General features: G+C 32.7%; 2 protein-coding genes across 4 annotated transcripts; one reads left to right on the forward strand and one right to left on the reverse strand.

Moving 5' to 3' along the window:
- Positions 1–1,536: 1,536 nt before the first annotated feature.
- On the forward strand, positions 1,537–10,975 carry LOC111704030 (eukaryotic translation initiation factor 4E). Of its 3 annotated transcripts, none has more exons than XR_002765733.1 (10): positions 1,537–1,649; positions 2,157–2,213; positions 3,565–3,695; positions 5,492–5,557; positions 5,964–6,045; positions 6,544–6,621; positions 8,432–8,530; positions 9,113–9,197; positions 9,460–10,352; positions 10,545–10,975. XR_002765733.1 is itself a non-coding variant. In XM_023476142.1 (9 exons), exons 1-8 carry the CDS (start codon positions 1,569–1,571, stop codon positions 9,188–9,190), a joined length of 672 nt encoding a protein of 223 aa, XP_023331910.1. In that variant the 5' UTR covers positions 1,537–1,568; the 3' UTR covers positions 9,191–9,197; positions 9,460–10,975. The 3 variants fall into 3 exon arrangements, 1 of the variants encoding a protein (XP_023331910.1); XR_002765732.1 differs by having other exon boundaries at positions 9,460–9,604; positions 9,986–10,975; XM_023476142.1 differs by having other exon boundaries at positions 9,460–10,975.
- A 5,526-nt stretch (positions 10,976–16,501) lies between these two features.
- LOC111704020 (uncharacterized) lies at positions 16,502–18,573 on the reverse strand. The gene is made up of 3 exons (XM_023476131.1): positions 18,398–18,573; positions 17,398–17,930; positions 16,502–17,001 (listed from the first exon to the last, which is right to left on the reverse strand). The coding sequence occupies exons 1-3, from the start codon at positions 18,571–18,573 to the stop codon at positions 16,502–16,504; spliced, it is 1,209 nt and encodes a 402-aa protein (XP_023331899.1).
- Between the last annotated feature and the right edge of the window lie 1,350 nt (positions 18,574–19,923).

The raw sequence follows: 19,923 nt of genomic DNA on the forward strand, positions 1-19,923 counted from the left end.
AACAAAAACCCGTGAAGAACACAAGATTATTTGGTTTATTTCACACGAGTGACTCGTCATTATCCCGTGATAATTCCCGTGTTGTCGAGGTGATTGTCGACGATTTGAACACGGGTCTAGGACCGAGTTTTTACACGGCGAAAACTTGAGTTTATTTAACGAGATGAACACGGGATTTTTACATGGGAAAATTATTTTTCTCTCATCTACTTTAATTACATTTTTAAAAACCCCGGGAAAGGGGGGGGATACATAATTGATTTCTGATATAGAAATATATTATAAAATATACTGTGTAAAAGTATATAACTATTACAAAATGTTTAGAAACTAAACATTTTAGTCTATATCTTTTAAATTAAACATCTTGAACATGTAAACTTTAAACTTTTTTATCACAAAGTGATATTTCAAGTCTAAATATAGTTCAATTATGTTAATGTATTCATAATTATATGAATTCCCCTTCCTGTATATATCTAAAATATCGATATTCCAGAAAGGGGTTGTTGAGAAATAGAATACAAAATTCAATGTGAAACTTTTCTATACTATGCTCATGCATGTTTTAATCTGAAAAAATTATGTCAGTTGAAATATTTCATTTTAATACAATAAACTTTTAGTTTCTAAAAGATGAGCAGAGACACCAAGTGTTGTGATTTTGCAACTCTGTTAAAAATGAAAGATGAAATTCTTCCCGTGATATCTCAAATATTTTACGCGTGATATTTACAAGAATTAAAATCTAGATAATTCTGGCATTNCCATCCGACCTACAGTGCATCGGACCTACCACAGCTGTTAAAACCACGTGGTTGTAGGTCGGATGGGCAGTAGAGGGGATGGGCGTAGGTCCAAAAATACACCATCGCTTATTTTTGTATTATTTGAGGGATTTGAGGGTTAGGTTGGGTTAAGACAATTTCTGGGCCAAGCGCTGCGGCTCGGACAGGATGGGGGCCGGGCGCTGCGGCCACAAGTCCATATAGCATATATTTAACAATTTTATTATACCATTTTTTCTGTTGAATGTTAGATCAGTTGAACAGAGATCGAGTTCTTGAGTCCAAATTCGAATCCTGGAATCTATTTCCGCCTCTTTGAAATCTGTCAAAATAGAACTTTGTGTACACTCTCCTCTCTCTCTCTTTCCCTGTCGAACTTTCTATATACTGTAACATTGACACTTTACAGAATACACGATCAAATTTCGATTTAAACAAAATTCCAGTTGTTATCAAATTTTCAAAAAATTGTAGCCAAGAAACGTAATCGATCCATTTTTATGATGATTTTTGATGATTTTCTGATCTGATTATTGAAAGGGGGGGGGGGGGGGGTCCTCAAATAGTTTTCTAGGAAATTACCTTATTTTGACAAATAGATTTGTGAATCAGTCTATACCAAGTTTGTTTAATGTTAGATGCTGTTACATGTTATGAATTATATCATATTGTATTGTAACAAATTAAATTAAAATTAATCAAAAAATTTCCCGTTGTAAGTATTTTGTTGATGTTACATCTGTTTAAATATTTTTAATTGTTTCAGACATAATACCACAGATGGCTTCCGATCAGGACAAGGACTCAAATCAATCAGAAGATCAATTGGATCAATTTGATCAGCTGGATCTAATCGATCAGGAATATATTGCTATTCTGTTGCAAAGGGACTATAGGTGTAAGCTGAAGGGCCACGGTCCAATTCCATGCTAAGATTATCAATTTCAAATTTATATTTGGTTCAAAGTACATTTCTAAACATTTTAATCAGAGAACTATAATAAATGGCATATTTATATAATGACAAACTATAAACCTTTAAAAAACCATCGACTTGGTAACCGGTATATAACAAGTTATTCATACATAATGACATTTTTCCAAACAAAGATGCCTGTGGAAAAAAATTTTAAAATTAAAAAAAAAGAATTGGAAGAAAAAAATTTGATTTTTTTAGCCTATGCCATCCCGGGCTACCCATGAGTGTCCACAAAAAAAGTTCAGCTCATTCGGCCCATCCGTTTATTATCAAAATTCGATTTTTTTTCTTTCAAAATTCGTTTTTGAAACTTCACTATAGCTAGTTCATCGATAAATCAATCAATCAATCAAACATTTAAGAGAAAGAGAGCAATAATTATTAAAAAGGATGATCACGAAGAACATGAACTCTCTCCAGATCTTTTAATTAAACATCCTCTCCAGGTAAATCAATCAATCAAGTATAAATCCATCCATCATCATCTTTAACTAAATCCATCAATTTCAAGTCAATCAACTACTACACATCAATCCATTGATTAACTACTAATCTATCCATCAAATTTTTCATCAACTACAAATTAATCCATCATCAACTTTAACTAAATCCATCAATTACATGTCAATCAACTACCACACATCAACCCATTGATAACTACTAATCAATCCATCAAATTATTCATCAACTATAAATTAATCCATCATCACCTTTAACTAAATCCATCAATTACATGTCAATCAACTACCACACCTCAACCCATTGATTAACTACTAATCATTCCATCAAATTATTCATCAAATACAAATTAATCCATCATCAACTTAAACTAAATCCATCAATTACATGTCAATCAACTACTACACATTAATCAATTTATTAACTACTATTCAATACATCAAATTATTCATCAACTACAAATTAATCCATCATCAACTTTTAACTAAATCCATCAACAACATGTCAATCAATTACTACACATTAATCAATTGATTACTACTAAGCAATCCATCAATTTATTCATCAACTACAAATTTACAATACTACAATAATTCCCAATAACGCAGCATAAAAAACGTGCCATGGCAAATAGGATAAAATAATGCTCATTATTAAATAATTTTTCCAAATTGTCAAACCTACTTAAAAATTTCACAAATTCCTGTCGCCATACCATTACCCAAAATTTAAAGCAAATTTTGCCAGGCGGCGTCATTCATGCTTTTTATAATTCATCATTTTAGGAATTATTATGCACTACAATATAAATATTAAAAATTATGTCTTTTTAGTTCTCGAATTTGGGGAAGGAAAGCAAGTAAAAATTGAGAGGGGGGGGGGGTAGAAGAAAAAATTGGAATTATATATACCCCTGGATCTACTACAAATCTCAAATCTATTTATTAATCAACTACATAGCTTAAAATAATCCACAAATCCAATAATCAACTACATATCCATCCATCAATCAAGCAGTACATCCAACCTTAACTACTACACTAGTATGGTCAAGCATTTGCGAAGTTCAGGCCCAAGAAGTTGGGTAAAATTATTAAAACAGAGATAAGAAAATCATATGAGAAATTGTTTTCCCTTTTTTGTATATTTTAAAAATTTTTTTTTTCCATATTACTTTTGTAAAATCACTGAAAATCGATGAAAAAATGTTGTTCTATCTAAGAAATTTCTAAGTTTTTTTTTTATGGGAAAAAAGCTTAAAACATATTTTCTTTTTTCATCCTGGTATCCTTATAATGTCCTATTATAGTCAAAATAAGATTAAAAATGTGAATTTAGAACTCCTGGACTCTGTGGTTTTATAAAAATGACAAAAGTAAGTCCTGGGAAGCCAACCAGAGAGAGATCATCACATTCAATACAGTAGAGGACTTCTGGGCACTCTACAATCACATCGAGCTCGCCTCCAGGTTAACAGTTTCATATAAATCGGTGTTAAGTGTCAGGAACCGCTCTTTTTGTATTAAAAAGAATGAAAAACGGTTAATTCCTAGAGAAGAATTGTTGGTCAAATTATAACTTACGGCCGCAGCGCTAAGCTCCCTGGCTTGTTCTAGCCGCGGCGCTCGGCCCCCTAGCCTGTCCTAGCTGTGGCGCTCGGTCCAGAACTTGTCTTCACCTAACCTTATCCTGGAATTCAAAATACTTCGTGTACTTTGGTCATGTACATTTATCTATGAAGGGTGGAAGGGGGGGGGGGTCAAAAATATTACTTTGGGATTGAGTCGGAAAAAACTTGCCTTTGACGTCCGATTTTCACCTTTTTTCCTTAAATCCTCCAAAATCATTAACTTGTATGGTAAGTCAAGCCTTAACAATATTACGTAATATTATAATAGGTCTAAAAATTTCATTATAATTGTTGCTAAGGGTCAGATTCCGATCTATTTGGCACTCTGAATACGGTCCAAGTTTTAAAATATAAGTCAAATATAGGCAAAAATTAATCAATTATAAATAAAAATCACTGCCAAGTTTTTGTCAATAAAGTTTAAGCAAAAAATCGTGTTCAAATATTTGGGAAAGTTGTAAGCTTTCTTTAACAAGACAAAGCCACGTCAAAATTAGGATTCAACTCATGCCTTTATTGTTTCCCTATCTAAATATGTGTGAAACTTTCAATTGGTTTTGCTCATTTATTTAAAAACAATTGCGAGTTAACCCTCAGAACCCGTTTTACGGCCACCTTAACAAACTCAAATTACTCAGAAGGAACTGAAAACGTGTTTCAAGTTCCCCTTTACTCGTAGAATGTTATGTCCGATTCTGAATGGTACTCTTGAAACATTTTCCTGATTGTGGTTAACTGCGATATTTTTGTTTATTGAGTGTAAGTTTCTTGATGCTATATCGTTTGCACTAATATTTTAACTTTGAACTAACGTACTTTTGCACTAAAGTCAGCTGATCAGTAACACTGTGGCCGCAGCGCCCGGCCCCCTAGCCTGTCCTAGCCGCAGAGCTCGGCCCCTAGCCTGTCCTAGCAGCAGCGCTCGGCCCAGAAATTGTCCTAACCTAACCCTCAAATAAAACGTTAGTCCGAATGTACGTTTGTGCGAATGTACGTTAGTCCGATCAATCATTAGTGCAAACGATACGACACCAGTTTCTCGGCACCCGTTTTTCAGTCACAAAAATTTTTATCTCCGTCCACTATGGTCTTGACAAAGGTCTAAAGCGTACCATTGGTAATCTGATAGGGCACATAAAAAACGTTTTCCGTTCAATTAAGGAAAATAACCCCAGTTTATAAAATTTACAATTAATTGATTAATTAGACTTGCTGCTGGATGCAACTATACTCTGTTAAAAGAAGGAATACGACCTATATTAATTAATTGACTAGACTTGCTGCTGGATGTGGCTATTCTCTGTTTAAAGATGGAATACGACCTATATTAATTAATTGATTGACTAGACTTGCTCCTGGATGGGACTATTCCCTGTTTAAAGAAGGAGTACGACCTATATAAATTAATTGATTGACTAGACTTGCTGCTGGATGTGACTATTAGCTGTTTAAAGATGGAATGCGACCTAAATTAATTAATTAATTGATTAGACTTGCTGCTGGATGCGACTATTTCCTGTTTAAAGATGGAATACAACCTATATTAATTGATTGATTAATTAGACTTCCTGCTGGATGCGACTATTCCCTGTTTAAAGAAGAAATACTACCTATATTAATTAATTGATTGATTAGACTTGCTGCTGGATGCGACTATTCCCTGTTTAAAGAAGGAATACGACCTATGTGGGAAGATGAAAGGTTTGTAGAATTTGTATAAGGGATTGTTTATTACTTAAAATTACTCAAATTAAGTCTGTCATATTACTTATTGCAGATTGTAATTCAAGCGTTTATACTGACAAGTTGAATTGTACATTAATGACTTTTTAAAATCATTTTGATAAAGCAACGATGAAGTGTATTTTTTCATCCAAAAATTGATTTTGTTCAACAGCGGTTTTATGAAAGTAACTTGTGAATTTTGGGTTCAGAGACTGAGCCAAGGAAGATAATTGACCAAATTTATCTCTGAAGAAAGTAAACGAACGATATCGTCTCCAGTGCTACACAGTTTATGGTTAAATAGTCTCGTTGTGACAGATGGAAGATTAGATAAATTTACGTCAGCAGTCCCATTAATATCTTTAACTGTTGAATATTCTAGCAATAAGAGAGGAGGACGTTGGTTGATAAATTTGGACAAAAAGCAACGTGGATCCTGTTTAGATAATTTCTGGCTTGAAGTGGTAAATATATATTTATACAGGGCCGGAGAAACTAAATATTTGATATCTGTCTGGCAAACGGATCAAACGATAGAAAGTAGAATTTTTTGTTTCAACTCAGAATATCTCAGCCCCCAGGGAAGGGTTATGGCCGGTCTAAATATTAAAAAACCATCAATGTAAACTAAAAAATTCGCTAAAATTAAAGGTTCAAGAGTACGATTTAAAAAGCAATTAAATGGATACAAATTTGTTTTTGTTGCCTGAAATATCTAGATATTAAGCGTTTCTATCCTTTAAAAAAGAAATTTGCGACAAAATAACGGAAAAAAAAGATTATTTTTAATTTTTTCACACTTAGCAATTTTTAAAAATTCTTTAAAGAATATTTTGTATCCGTGTATGTTGTGTACACTTTTTATGAAAAAGATGATTTTAAAGAAACCTAGATGGGGGGGGGGGGGGTTACTGACTGAGTACTGAAATAAAGAAAAAAATATATTCTAATTTACATTTTAGGTTCTGTGTCTCATAGGGGAGTCATTTGAGAGCGAGAGTGTACTTGTTAATGGGGCTGTGGTAAATGTCAGAGCAAGGGTAAAAAACATTAAAAATAAAATACAAAACACATAATTCAATATAGCTATTCATGAATTCTTTGTTCCATTGTTTAAAAGAAAAAAATGATCATGTAATTTTCAAGTTTGCAATTTTTGGTGAATTCAGATTTTTTTTCATGTTATAATTATATCTCTATATTTAGCCCCTCAATATAGACTAAAACTAAGACTTTTTACTCTTAAAGGGAAAGAATGCGTAATTTCAAGTGACCCTCCATACAAAGATATTGTCGCTTTTCTGACCTGATAAGTGGTTGCATCTGTGAGTTTCTCTATTGCTTTTTATTAACAGTTAAAAAACAGAACATTGAACTCTAAATCATACTTGATCAGACAATGCTTCTAAGAGTACCGTTGTGAATCCGGCATTGCCATCTTTGCATGGAGGGTCACTTGCACTTACGCTTACAGTTCCTTTAAGGAAATTTTCCGGGAAATCAAAATGGAATATAGATAGATAGATAGGCTGATTCTTGAATCGATGGCAACCATTTTGTCCTCTATATAATATCTACAACGCCAGTAATGAGTAAATAGCAGAAAGCTTAGAGTCCTGTAAATTCAAGGAGTTGCAATATCACAATCAAATATAAATATAAATATAAATATAGATGAATGATTTGAGTTTTTATATGATATTGAAACCCCATGAAATTACATGGCCTACGTAAAAACCCGCCTTAATACTGACACTATGGATAGAATTAAAATTTAGTACATGGCGGTCGATCCCAGATTCGATTCGGATTCAGCCATTTTTTTTTGCAAACACCCCTTTTTAAAAGTTAAATCTCATTTTTCACTGAAATTACTTAACAAACCTTGCTCCTTTGTTGATTTTTTTATACAAATATTGTGGCTAAACTGATCTGGCTAAAATTTTTCGTGGGGCCTCACAAGACCCTAGAGGTTTATTAATGATCGAAACTAGAAAATTTGCACTAAAGAACTTTGATTTTTTAAATCTACGGAAAAAAATCAATTATGTTTTATTATTGATTTATTATTTAAGAAGAGAAAATGTCTCAAATAGAGCAATAGTATAGGCTAAAATCGAAGATCCTAGTATAATAAAAAATAAAATATAGAGCATTGCGAATATATACCATAGGTTTATGCTATGCTGACTCATGTTGGTCTGGTTTTTAGAAGGGATTCCGGATCCGCAATATTTTGGCTTCCTGGATCCGGATCCGAATTCGCAAAAAAAAGCGGATCCACGGATCCGGATCCAAGGGGTAAAAACTACATAAAAAAACTTTTTTACTTCTAAAACCCAATTCATAACTTGTGGATAAAGAGAGATTATAAAAATTTCCTCGTTTCTGTTTGGTTCATCAAGTTTACAGATAAAAATAAGCGAAAAAAAAATAAAATAAAAATCTGAAAATTATTTTTTGTTAAAAAAAAATCAGTAAATCTTAAAGAAATGACCTTGTTCCGGATCTGGATCCATTTTTTCCAGTGCGGATCCAGGATTCGTATCCGCATCAAAATTAAATGGATCCTAAGCACTGAAAAAAAACTGATTTGATCCTAAAGATCAGAATTATTTCAAGTTTTGATCTGACCTAAGGCCGGAGCGATTCTTCAAACAAAGGATCCCAATTCTAGTTAATTCCTTCATTGTTTGCCGTAGTAAAAAAAAGCTGTTGCAAACTTAAGGAAAATATGTTTTGAAAAACGTAAAACTTTGATTTTTGGGAAGCCTCGTAAAAACCTTTCCCTGAAAGTATTTGTTTCTACCGAATTAATGAGGATGCCCAACTCACGAGATGTATTTGCAGGGAGATAAGCTGTCGATGTGGCTGTGTGAGGCCAAACCTCAGGAGGCTATTGTTAGTGTTGGTCAGAGGCTCAAAGGGAGGCTGGGCATTGAAGAAAAGGTAAATTTACTTTAAGACAAAGATATCCTAACAGTTGATTGATGGATTGGCGGGACCTTAATCGTATTTTCACGTGACCTTTTAATTAGAAAGTAGCATGTGCGATTGATGACGGTACCTTTAAACTTTTGCGTCTTTATAGTTTAATGTTTACCTATTGAAACTTAAGCAAAGATTTAGAGGTTATCGTATTGGACAGGCTACTCTTAAACATAATTTCAAGTGACCCTTCATGCAAAGATAGTTATGCCTGATTTACAACAGTACACTTCAAAGCTTTGTTTGATCAATTATGCATTTGATATCAATGTGATTGTTTCTTTAAACTGTTTCTAACTTTCTTGTTATTTCTGGTTATTTTGCGAAAGTCAGTGTCAAGCGCATTCCTTGTTTTTTAGGAAACAATGGAGAAAAACGACGTTGTCATTTTTGATCAAATTAAGGTTTAAAGGGTAATGTGGCAAATCGGACGATGCCATCTTTGCAGGGGGGGGGGTCACTTGAAGTTACGCTTACAGTCCCTTTAAAATCACATCTACAGTGTAAAGTATTTTAACCACTATGTTCATTTATTCTATCTAGGTTATCATTGGTTATGAGGTGCATAGTGATACGATGAGTAAACAGGGTTCTACAGCAAAGATACGATACACAGTTTGATATCCAGGTTAATATTATCTCAAGTGTTTATATATTTCAGTATTCCCAATCTCCTTTTAAGCCAAAAAATTGGACACGAAAAGACAGGGTTTCGTTCTTTATTATAAGTTTTACTCAACAATTGTTTGTTTTCCCTTAGTATTAATTTGTTTTGTCCTATTCAGTGAATACAACCCTAAAAATTCTGGAGCTCCGTACTAACATTAAAAAAATGCTTTTCTTTATGTCTTAAGTTTCAATATCAATTTACAATATTCTTCTGTTTTCAGGTCTCGCCATTGACGTACACTAGAAAACAAACATTAAGCAGTACTGTGCAGTACTGAACTGTACTGTACTGCGGATGCGTTCATGCCAACAAAGTATATAAAGCAAGCAAATACCATCAATTTTATAAATTTATATAATTTTATGGTAAATTTTAAAAGGATTTCTAAAATGACCTTACAATGTAGGGGTATTCGAATTATTCTATATTTAAAAAAGACAAAAATTAGGTTTTATTACTTGATCGAAAACATAAGGAATATTGCGTTAGAAAATAGTTTGGTGCATTTATTTTTAAATGCCCTTCATTCAGTTTACGTCTGAAGATGCTTCTAGGAAGCGATTAAAACAATTTTTAGAATTTTCTCGAGAAACTAAATATTTTTTTAGTCGTTAGAACTTTCTTTAACTAGGACCAGATTTAACTAGTTAAAATATACCCTTCAAGCTCATTCATACACATGATAAGACTCATTCAGCTTAAGTGAAAAAACGTTGTTACATGGTTTTAGAAATTCTTATTTTCAGACGAAACTAAAAGATTGTTTCAGTTGTTGAAATTATTGATACTAATTTAATTTTTAATTATTTATTTCTCCAATTAATTTGTTTGAAGCAGAATCTCTCAAAAACTCTCAGTCATAGAATAGACTTTCCTCGTCATTTCTAGCAAATTACCCTCTTAATCAGGATTGTTTATTTTTATTTTTTATTTTGCAAACTTTTACTGGCTGACGGGAGAATTTTGAAAGATCTTCTCTAAAAAATCTAGTCTTCGAAATTGTTATTTTTAAGAGATTAATTAGAGAAAGGTGACCTCAATTTCGTCTTTCTAATTCCTTGCATAAATAATTATTTTGAAAGATACTTGCCAATTTGGGACAACCAGTCAAAGGTATATATTTCCAATAATTTAGATTTTCTACAAGGGAGGGGGGACCCTTTGCTAGGGACATTTCAAGGTAGAAATAAGTATAAGATTTGGGCTTCATGGCAACATCACTGAACATTTTATTGGGTTCATAGTTACATTTTTAGAAGGGGTTGGGAAATCATTTTCAAGGAAATATATACCCCTGCAACTAAGACGTGTGGAATACAATTATATGGATAGTTAAAATTCTTCACAATTAGAATAATCAGTTATTCTTAAATATCGAACTATCGAAAGCATTTCAAAATTATCCGAACTTTAAACTGAATGTTGTGAACGAAATTGTTCATTGATATTTGGTTCATAAGTTCGGACTAGATATTTATAATTTCGGACTAGATGTTCACAATTTCGAACTAAATGTTCATAACTTAGAATTAAATGTTCATAATTTCGCAATGCATTCTACTAATTCTGTATTTAAATTGGCTATGAAAAATTGTTTAACTTTCCGTCTATTCATCGTCTTAGGTGGACTGAACACCTTTTCTTTAACCTAAATACTCCTCGTATTAAGTTAGTTTTATAAAACTAATGTTATCATGAGGTTGGAAAAAATCGCAAAAACAAAAAATGTAAAAAAAGAAACTTGTTATTTTTTTAATGTCCGAGAACAAATTTTTGTTCTTTCAGTCTCCTTTCTTCATTAGAAGGCCAGGAATTGTAATTTAGATATAAAAAAGTAACTTAAAAAAGAACGAGAATGTTCAAATTCTGACTTTAAGGGAGCGTTCATGAAAAGTCTAAAATTTCCGGGAATATTATCCGTATTATCAGAAACATCGGATAGATATAAACCTATTCTTCTTTTTCACGAACTCTTCTTTAAGATCCTAATTTAATTATGCAAAATTATTATTGAGATCTATAGAAGTTTAAATTGTTAATCTAAATTATGATGAATAAAAATTGTAGTTATATATATATATATATATGAATAAGATTAGGTATTTGTGGGTATAATATTTAATAAATTTCAATCGATGCAAAATTATTATTTTCATTATTCAAAATTATACGCGGAAAAAAATGCATCATTTCACAATATTTTTGGCTCCGAAATAAAACTTGGTGCACAGCGAACATCATTTTTAACATCGTTTTTTAAGCATATTTTTCCTGAATCCAATTTTTTTTAAAATGCCAATCTTGTATTTTTGGTTTTAATGCAGGATTTGGTGAGAAATATATTAAATAATTTGTATTTCACAATATTTGACAAAGCTGAAATCAGAACTTGTGTGCCGTGAAACTCAGGACCAAGTATTGAACTCAATCTACTGCAGATGTATCTATGGATCATTTTAGTTTCTCTCCGATATCCCGTATTGACCACATGCTTATTTAGAGTTTAAGAAATTGTCCTTAATTTTATAGTACCTACATTGGATTTCGAGATCAAGCGATCAAGGTTAACCTGACTTGACTCGTTAGTTTCGACTTCTGATAATTATTATTTTTAATTAATCAGTGTTATTTATTTTAACCCAGAGCTTGATACCGAGAATAGAGGTTGCGTTTGCCTTCGCTCTATCTTCGTTCTGATACGGATCTGATGAGATAGGGGCGCGGGGCATTTTGCGGGGCTCATGGCGGCTTTGCACTCCCTTCCTATATGAATCCTGGCTTACCAACAGGAAAATTTGCTAACCTTTTCTTGTTCTTTCTCCGCGGGTTTTTTTTAGATATGCGGGCATTAGATAATGCTGAAATGGTTCTATTATCAAGTGGTTTCTACTTTTCCGTGAATATATGAATGCATGACCTCAATAATCTTATAATACCATTATACAATTATAACTCTATTTTCTTTGTGAAAACTGTGAAATTAATGTTTCTAAATATTTGATTTTATTAAAAGAAAAAGTTCCGCGCAGGCAGTGCATCCTCTCTCTATTTGTCACGTAACTCAACGCTGCCTGCGCGAAACTCCTTTGGGCTTCTGTTTCAGGGTTTTGTGAATAAAAAAACAGCTAAATCTTGAAAAAAACGACATTTATGTGTTCTACCTGTGTTTTCATTAATCTATGGAGATTATATTCTATGAAATGAACAATAGTTTTCTTTTACATGTTTACATGTTGATTCAATGATAAAAATCATCATTTTTAAAGGTTTCTGTTATAATTAAATATAAAATATATTTCATAATAATTAGCAATTATACAGCTTTAAGATTACAGGTTTCATTAGGTTTTGTTATGTTAAGACCCATACACAAATCCATTTCACAGATAATTATCAAGCTCTGCCAAGCTCGCTAAGTTGGTATAAACTATTTGTTTTGTGACAGCAAATATACCCATAAGGTTGCTTAAAATGTCGTCTTCCTATTCCAGGGTTTTTATAAAATTTAGAATATTCATAATAATTGGTTTTTACATACTTACACCAAAAGCATTTCTAAATTATGAACAGAATGTTATTGATATCTCACACATTTATATATCCATACCATTCTGATCATAATTTCTATGAATTAATTAAAATAACAGAAAGGACAAGTTAGATGTTTAAAGATTTTCCTTCACATTAACCCTGAGACAGAAGCCCAAAGGAGTTACGCGCAGTCGGCCATAGAACAGAATCCCTCTTTGTCTTGTAAATCTACTCAGCACCAAATATTATCAAGTAAAATAGGTGCCAACAGAGAAATGATCCAATCATACACAACGTCAACAGTGTCAAATATAACAAGGAAAACGAAATTGTCTTACATTAGTTGACATGTTTTCCAAGAGAAAAAAGTGTAAAAACAGAAACTAAAGAACACATAAAATTGCACTTATTTTACTGTTAGAAAAGCACTTTACTCTAAAATTATCACTATTATTGATAATTTTGTCGGACACAAAAACTGAATTGACACTTGTGACGACAGAATACAACTGTACTGAGAGTGTACAAATTCTACGTTGCCATCTATTGTATTAGAATCTATTTGACTCATGCAGGACACGCGTAACTCCTTTTATCGGCTGCCTTAGGGTTATTGTGAACGGGAAACCCCCTAAATCTTGAAAAGACGACATCTAATGTACTATCTTTTGTTTTATTTTATTTCTATTGAGAAATATGTTTCTAAACATCAAATTATCTAACGTTGTAGAATTCATTTTACATTTTTCGTCGTCATTATTTAATAATTTTGAAAAATCGATTCTCTAAATGGGGCGTAAATAAGGATTCTGTAGGGGGTGGTAATTTTTTTAATGTGGCGCGCGAATTTTTTTACCCCTAGAATTTTTATACCCCCCCCCCCCTTAGAAAAATATCATGATGTATATCAAATTATTGGTTTTAGTTGGGTTTGATTTGCATTTTCCACTCATTTCTGGCATTAACAAACTCCATCAAATAAAGGCAATTCATTTCCTACCTTTCAGTTTTCTTTCACCTTGTTTTATATTCTTCATTATAGTCATTCATTTTACATTAACTACAAAGATCTTTAAAAAATCTGAATTTATTTTAAGTAACATAAAAAATAGTTTTACTCTAAGAGAAAAATATGCTACTTTTTAAATCTTTAGAAAAGCTACTTTGCAAAACTTTGAAAAAATATTGTTTTATTTAATTCTTATTTCTAATTTCTAAAATGTTCTATGTCGTCAATGTAGTATGTTAATATCTTTAATAAATCTAATATGAAAATGACATTATTTAGAAGTAAAAATGTATTTTTCATTGCCCATACCCTATTTTTCTATTAAAAAAAAACAATTGTAATGACATTGACTATTACTTTAGAATTTATAATCATTTAGAATATGTTGACTTAAAATCTGAAATTTATGAAGTATCTGCACATTTAAATTATTTTCGTGCAAATTTTAAAGATATTCAATTTTAAAATCAACCTTTTTTTAAAAACAAAACAAAGTAACAACTCTTTCCTCTTTTCAGGATTCTAGGGGGGGGGGGGGGGGAATTTTTAAATTTTGTTATAATTCATGGAGTTAGGTCATATGCAATTAAAGATATAGGTTTAACAATTACAAAGAAATATTTCAAATAACATAAAATAGTTCAAATGAAAAATTTCAAATGAACATAAAACAGTTCAAATGAACAATTTCAAATAAACTTGAAATAGTTCGAATGAAATATTTCAAATGAACATAGAAATAGTTCAAATGAACGTAAAAATAGTTTAAATGAACCGAAACATTTTTAAAAGAAATAGTTAAAAACAAAAAGACAATTCCTTGGCCGAGAGCTGCGGCTAGGGGAATGAGCACTGCGGTTAGGACAGGCTAGGGACCGAGCGCTGCGGCTAGTGGAATTCAAATGAACATAAAATTAGTTCATATGAACCAAAAAATATAGCTCAAATGTGCATATTTCAGGGTTGGGTTAAGTTAAGACAATTTCTGGGCCGAGCCCTGCGGATAGGACAGACTCTAGGGGGCCAAACGCGCTGCGGCTATTAGTTCAAATGAACCGAAAAATACTAATTTGTTTGTTCAAGTAAAATATCCCTACTAACCGGAAAACATTAAATTACGCATGACATTTGTATATATACGTACTTAAGGTTTGAAATACGTAAAAATCATAGATAAAGATAGATTGCGCATAAGACGACATTTTTCATCTTGAAAGATATAAATGTACAGAGATGTTTTAAAGATATTCCTATTATATAGACTAGGTCGGTTGTGAACATTGGCTGTTCTTATGTCATTGAGTACTTGTGGTGTACAGGAGTTCTGTAGAGAGAAATTTAAGTTAGTTTAGTCCTTCTCATGTCCTTCTTCAGTTCTCGTCAATATGATATATTGCTCAGTGAAATATTGTTGTTCAAATAGTTCCATTCTGCAGAGTTATATTAAAACACCATACCACCCCGCTTGTCATTGAAGTACACTTTGACCCCTGAGTTCGCGGACTGTACAATTCTTGGTGATTTGCGTACATAAGCTATCTATGTTTACTTATTTATCTATGGTAAAATTACTTTTTTTTCTATACGTGACATATGTATTTTCCTAACCATTTCCTTGGTAAAATTATATCCGTAAAAATACATATATTACAAACATAAAAATGCATAAGTAAAAACCTAAAAAATCCAATGAATCAGGAATTTTAAAGTTTTTACTATACATAGATTTAGGTTTGAAGAAATCCTATTTTTGTGCTATTGAGGTTTCCTAAATAAATTGACAGTTGACACTTAGAAAAGTTAGTTGGCATCAAACTCTAAAAAAATACAATTTTTTAAGTTAAGAAAAATTCAAAAATTCGTAAATATTTGTAAAATAAAAACCTAACAACTTAGAAAAATTATTTGGTATGAAATTTACGAAAATGCACGTATTTTTAGGTTTGCATCTGTTTCGCGACCAAAATCTGGTCGCTTAAAATATCCTAAAGTATTATTATTATTAATGAAATAAAGTGCAAATATAATTTTTGACACATTAAAATATAAATCCGCGTAACTGTTTTTTTAAATTAACTTTCTTTAGAATTCTATAAGAAAAATTAACTTGTATTCCATTCCAAAATTTTATTAAAAATTATGGCTAAAATCCGTGAAAAGGTATTGAGCATACCTGCATCAATTCTTACTGAATAAAACACCGAAAATGTATTTATTGTTTACAAATTTTCCATACTATGAAATAAATTTTAATACATTGATAACCAGAAGAAGCTGGAATAAGAAGACGCCTTTTATACTCAGGTTATGACTTTAAATAGTTCAAAGAGCATAGAACACAGCAATTGTGTATTGCACACACACCCATTTCACTTAATTAGTCATTCAACAAGTGCTTAGTATAAAACGATTTGTAACAACATCATATTACACTTAGGTGGTGTTATAAAGTCGTCTTCCTATAATACATTCTTCTGGTTCTGTATGTTGAAAATTCTCATACTTCTGTCATTAAGAATTAAAAAGAATAGTTAAAGATCTGCGTACTTTTACCACATTGTAGACAACTGCACTATGAACAGTAACATTGTAGACAACTGCACGATGAACAACCACATTGTAGACAGCTGCACGATGGAGAGTAACATTGTAGACAACTGCACTATGAACAGTAACATTGTAGACAACTGCACGATGAACAGTATCATTGTAGACAACTGCACTATGAACAGTAGTGGACAACTGCACTATGAACGGTAACATTGTGGACAACTGCATGATGAACAGTAACATTGTGGACAACTGCATGATGAATAGTAACATTGTAGACAACTGCACAATGAACAGTAACATTGTAGACAACTGCACGATGAACAATCACATTGTAGACAACTGCATTATGGACAGTAACATTGTAGACAACTGCACGATGAACAATCACATTGTAGACAACTGCACGATGAACAACCACATTGTAGACAACTGCACGACAAACAGCCACATTGTAGACAACTGCACGATGAACAACCACATTGTAGACAACTACACGATGAACAGTAACATCGTAGACAGCAGCACGATGAACAGCAACATTGTGGACAACTGCACTATGAACGGTAATATTGTGGACAACTGCATGATGAACAGTAACATTGTGGACAACTGCATGATTAATAGTAACATTGTGGACAACTACACAATGAACAGTAACATTGTAGACAACTGCACAATGAACAGTAACATTGTAGACAACTGCACGATGAACAATCAAATTGTAGACAACTGCACTATGAACAGTAACATTGTGGACAACTGCATTATGAACAGTAACATTGTGGACAACTGTCCGATGAAAAATCAAATTGTAGACAACTGCATGATGAACAGTTACATTGTGGACAACTGCACGATTAAAAACCACATTGTAGACAACTGCATGATGAACAATCAAATTGTAGACAACTGCATGATAAACAGTAACATTGATGTCAACTGCACGACGAACAACCACATTGTAGACAACTGCAGGATAAACATTCACACTGTGGACAACTGCACTATGAACAGTAACATTGATGTCAACTGCACGATGAACAACCACATTTTAGACAACTGCACAATGAACAATCACATTGTAGACAACTGCATGATAAACAATCACATTGTAGACAACTGCACGAAGAACAATCACATTGTAGACAACTGCACGATGAACAGTAGCATTGTAGACAACTGCACGATTAACAATCACATTGTGGACAACTGCATGATGAACAGTAACATTGTAGACAACTGCACGATGAACAATCACATTGTAGACAACTGCATTATGGACAGTAACATTGTAGACAACTGCACGATGAACAGTAACATTGTGGACAACTGTATTATGAACAATTTCATTGTAGACAACTGCACAATGAACAGTAACATTGTAGACAACTGCACGATGAACAGTAACATTGTGGACAACTGTATTATGAACAATCACATTGTAGACAACTGCACGATGAACCATCACATTGTTGACAACTGCACGATGAACAGTAACATTGTAGACAACTGCACAATGAACAGTAACATTGTGGACAACTGTATTATGAACTGTAACATTGTAGACAACTGCACATGAACGATCACATTGTAGACAACTGCACGATGAACAGTATCAGTGGACAACTGCACTATGAACAGCAACATTGTGGACAACTGCATGATGAACAGTAAAATTGTAGACAACTGCACGATGAACAATCACATTGTAGACAACTTCACGATGAACAGTATCATTATGGACAACTGCACTATGAACAGTAACATTGTGGACAACTGCATGATGAATAATAACATTGTAGACAACTGCACGATGAAAAATCACATTGTAGACAACTGCACGATGAACAGTATCATTGTGGACAACTGCACTATGAACAGTAACATTGTGGACAACTGCATGATGAACAGTAACATTGTAGACAACTGCACGATGAACAATCACATTGTAGACAACTTCACGATGAACAACCACTTTATAGACAACACCACGATGAACAAACAAATTGTAGACAACTGCACGATGAACAATCACATTGTAGACAACTGCACTATGAACAATCACATTGTAGACAACTGCGCGATGAACAACCACATTATAGACAACTGCACGATGAACAACCACATTGTAGACAACTGCACGATGAACACATTGTAGACAACTGCGCGATGAACAACCACATTGTAGACAACTGCAGGATTAATAACCACATTATAGACAACTCCATGAAGAACAGCCATATTATATACAGGGTGTCCCAAAAAACATGGGAATTCAGTGACGAATTCGATATCGTCTTTGTTATACATTAGCATTGTGATACCTGATATCAACAGCCATATATTATTATGTCTGCTAGAGTTTATTTTATGAAAACGGTGAATGGCTGTAAAGATGTGTCTATAATGTATCCGCAAGATGAAGAGTGAAGATGGATAAGTTTACTCTGTTTGTATTCTGCAATTTTCTTGTTTTACTAAGTACAACCGTAGGCACAGTCAAATCATAAACAAACAAAATGTGAACATAGCAGACAAAACTCTTACAGATTACAGCTTTCTCAGTAGGTATCACTATAATTTTTATCCCTCCCCCCTAACTATCCCTCCCACCCTATTTAGGTTTAAATGTGCAATTATACATAGAGTTGGATTTATATCTTTCATTTCCTTTCAATTCTCCACACCTCCATATATATATATAGAGTATAAATATTGTATATATATAGAGTATTCACCTTCAAACACATAGAGTATACATAGAGCATTCACCTCCATATACATAGAGTATATATAGAGTAAATATATAGAGTATATATATAGAGCATTCAACTTCATATACATAGATTATACATAGTATACATGGAGCATTCACCTCCATATACATTGAGTATATATATAGAGTAAATATATAGAGTATATATATAGAGCATTCAACTTCATATACATAGAGTATACGTAGAGTATTCACCTTCATATACATAGATTATACATAGAGTATACATAGAGTACATATAGTATTCAGTTTTACATACAAAGAGTATATATATATTATAGTATATGAATAAAAATCAATAACGCAATGCACTGAGTTTCTCAAATATTCCACGAGTCGGTTTTTCTTACGATATATTTATATACAAAAGATACAAACTTTAAATCGAACGATACTAATACAAACTGAATGTTATGAATCTAATCGGTTCTATCAAACAGGAGACATTTTACATTTTCATTTTCATCGTTTCACTTATACAAACTAAATAATGTTAATCAAATCAGTTTCATCAAATAGGGGAATTCTTCAAGGGAACCTTAATTCAAGGGAGCTGAATCACAACTGCCTGTCCCCCTTCGATTTCGCTCCATCCTAGGATCGCATTTAACCCTAGCTACCACGGGGTTGTTCCGCCCTCTCCCCAACGCTTGGGTCTTCGAGATAACGGAAAATTCGGCGTCGCTTGGGTTATTTATAGAATCCAAATGCAAACTCAAATAAATCCGTTAGGATTCAAAATAGGACTCTAAAGTCCAACCGTAGGGTTAAAGATGGGGGGGGGGAGGGGGCATGATTCCCCTTGGTAGCTATGA

Source organism: Eurytemora carolleeae, unplaced genomic scaffold (genome assembly GCF_000591075.1).
Source record: "Eurytemora carolleeae unplaced genomic scaffold, Eaff_2.0 scaffold156, whole genome shotgun sequence".
NCBI classification, from domain to species: domain Eukaryota; kingdom Metazoa; phylum Arthropoda; class Copepoda; order Calanoida; family Temoridae; genus Eurytemora; species Eurytemora carolleeae.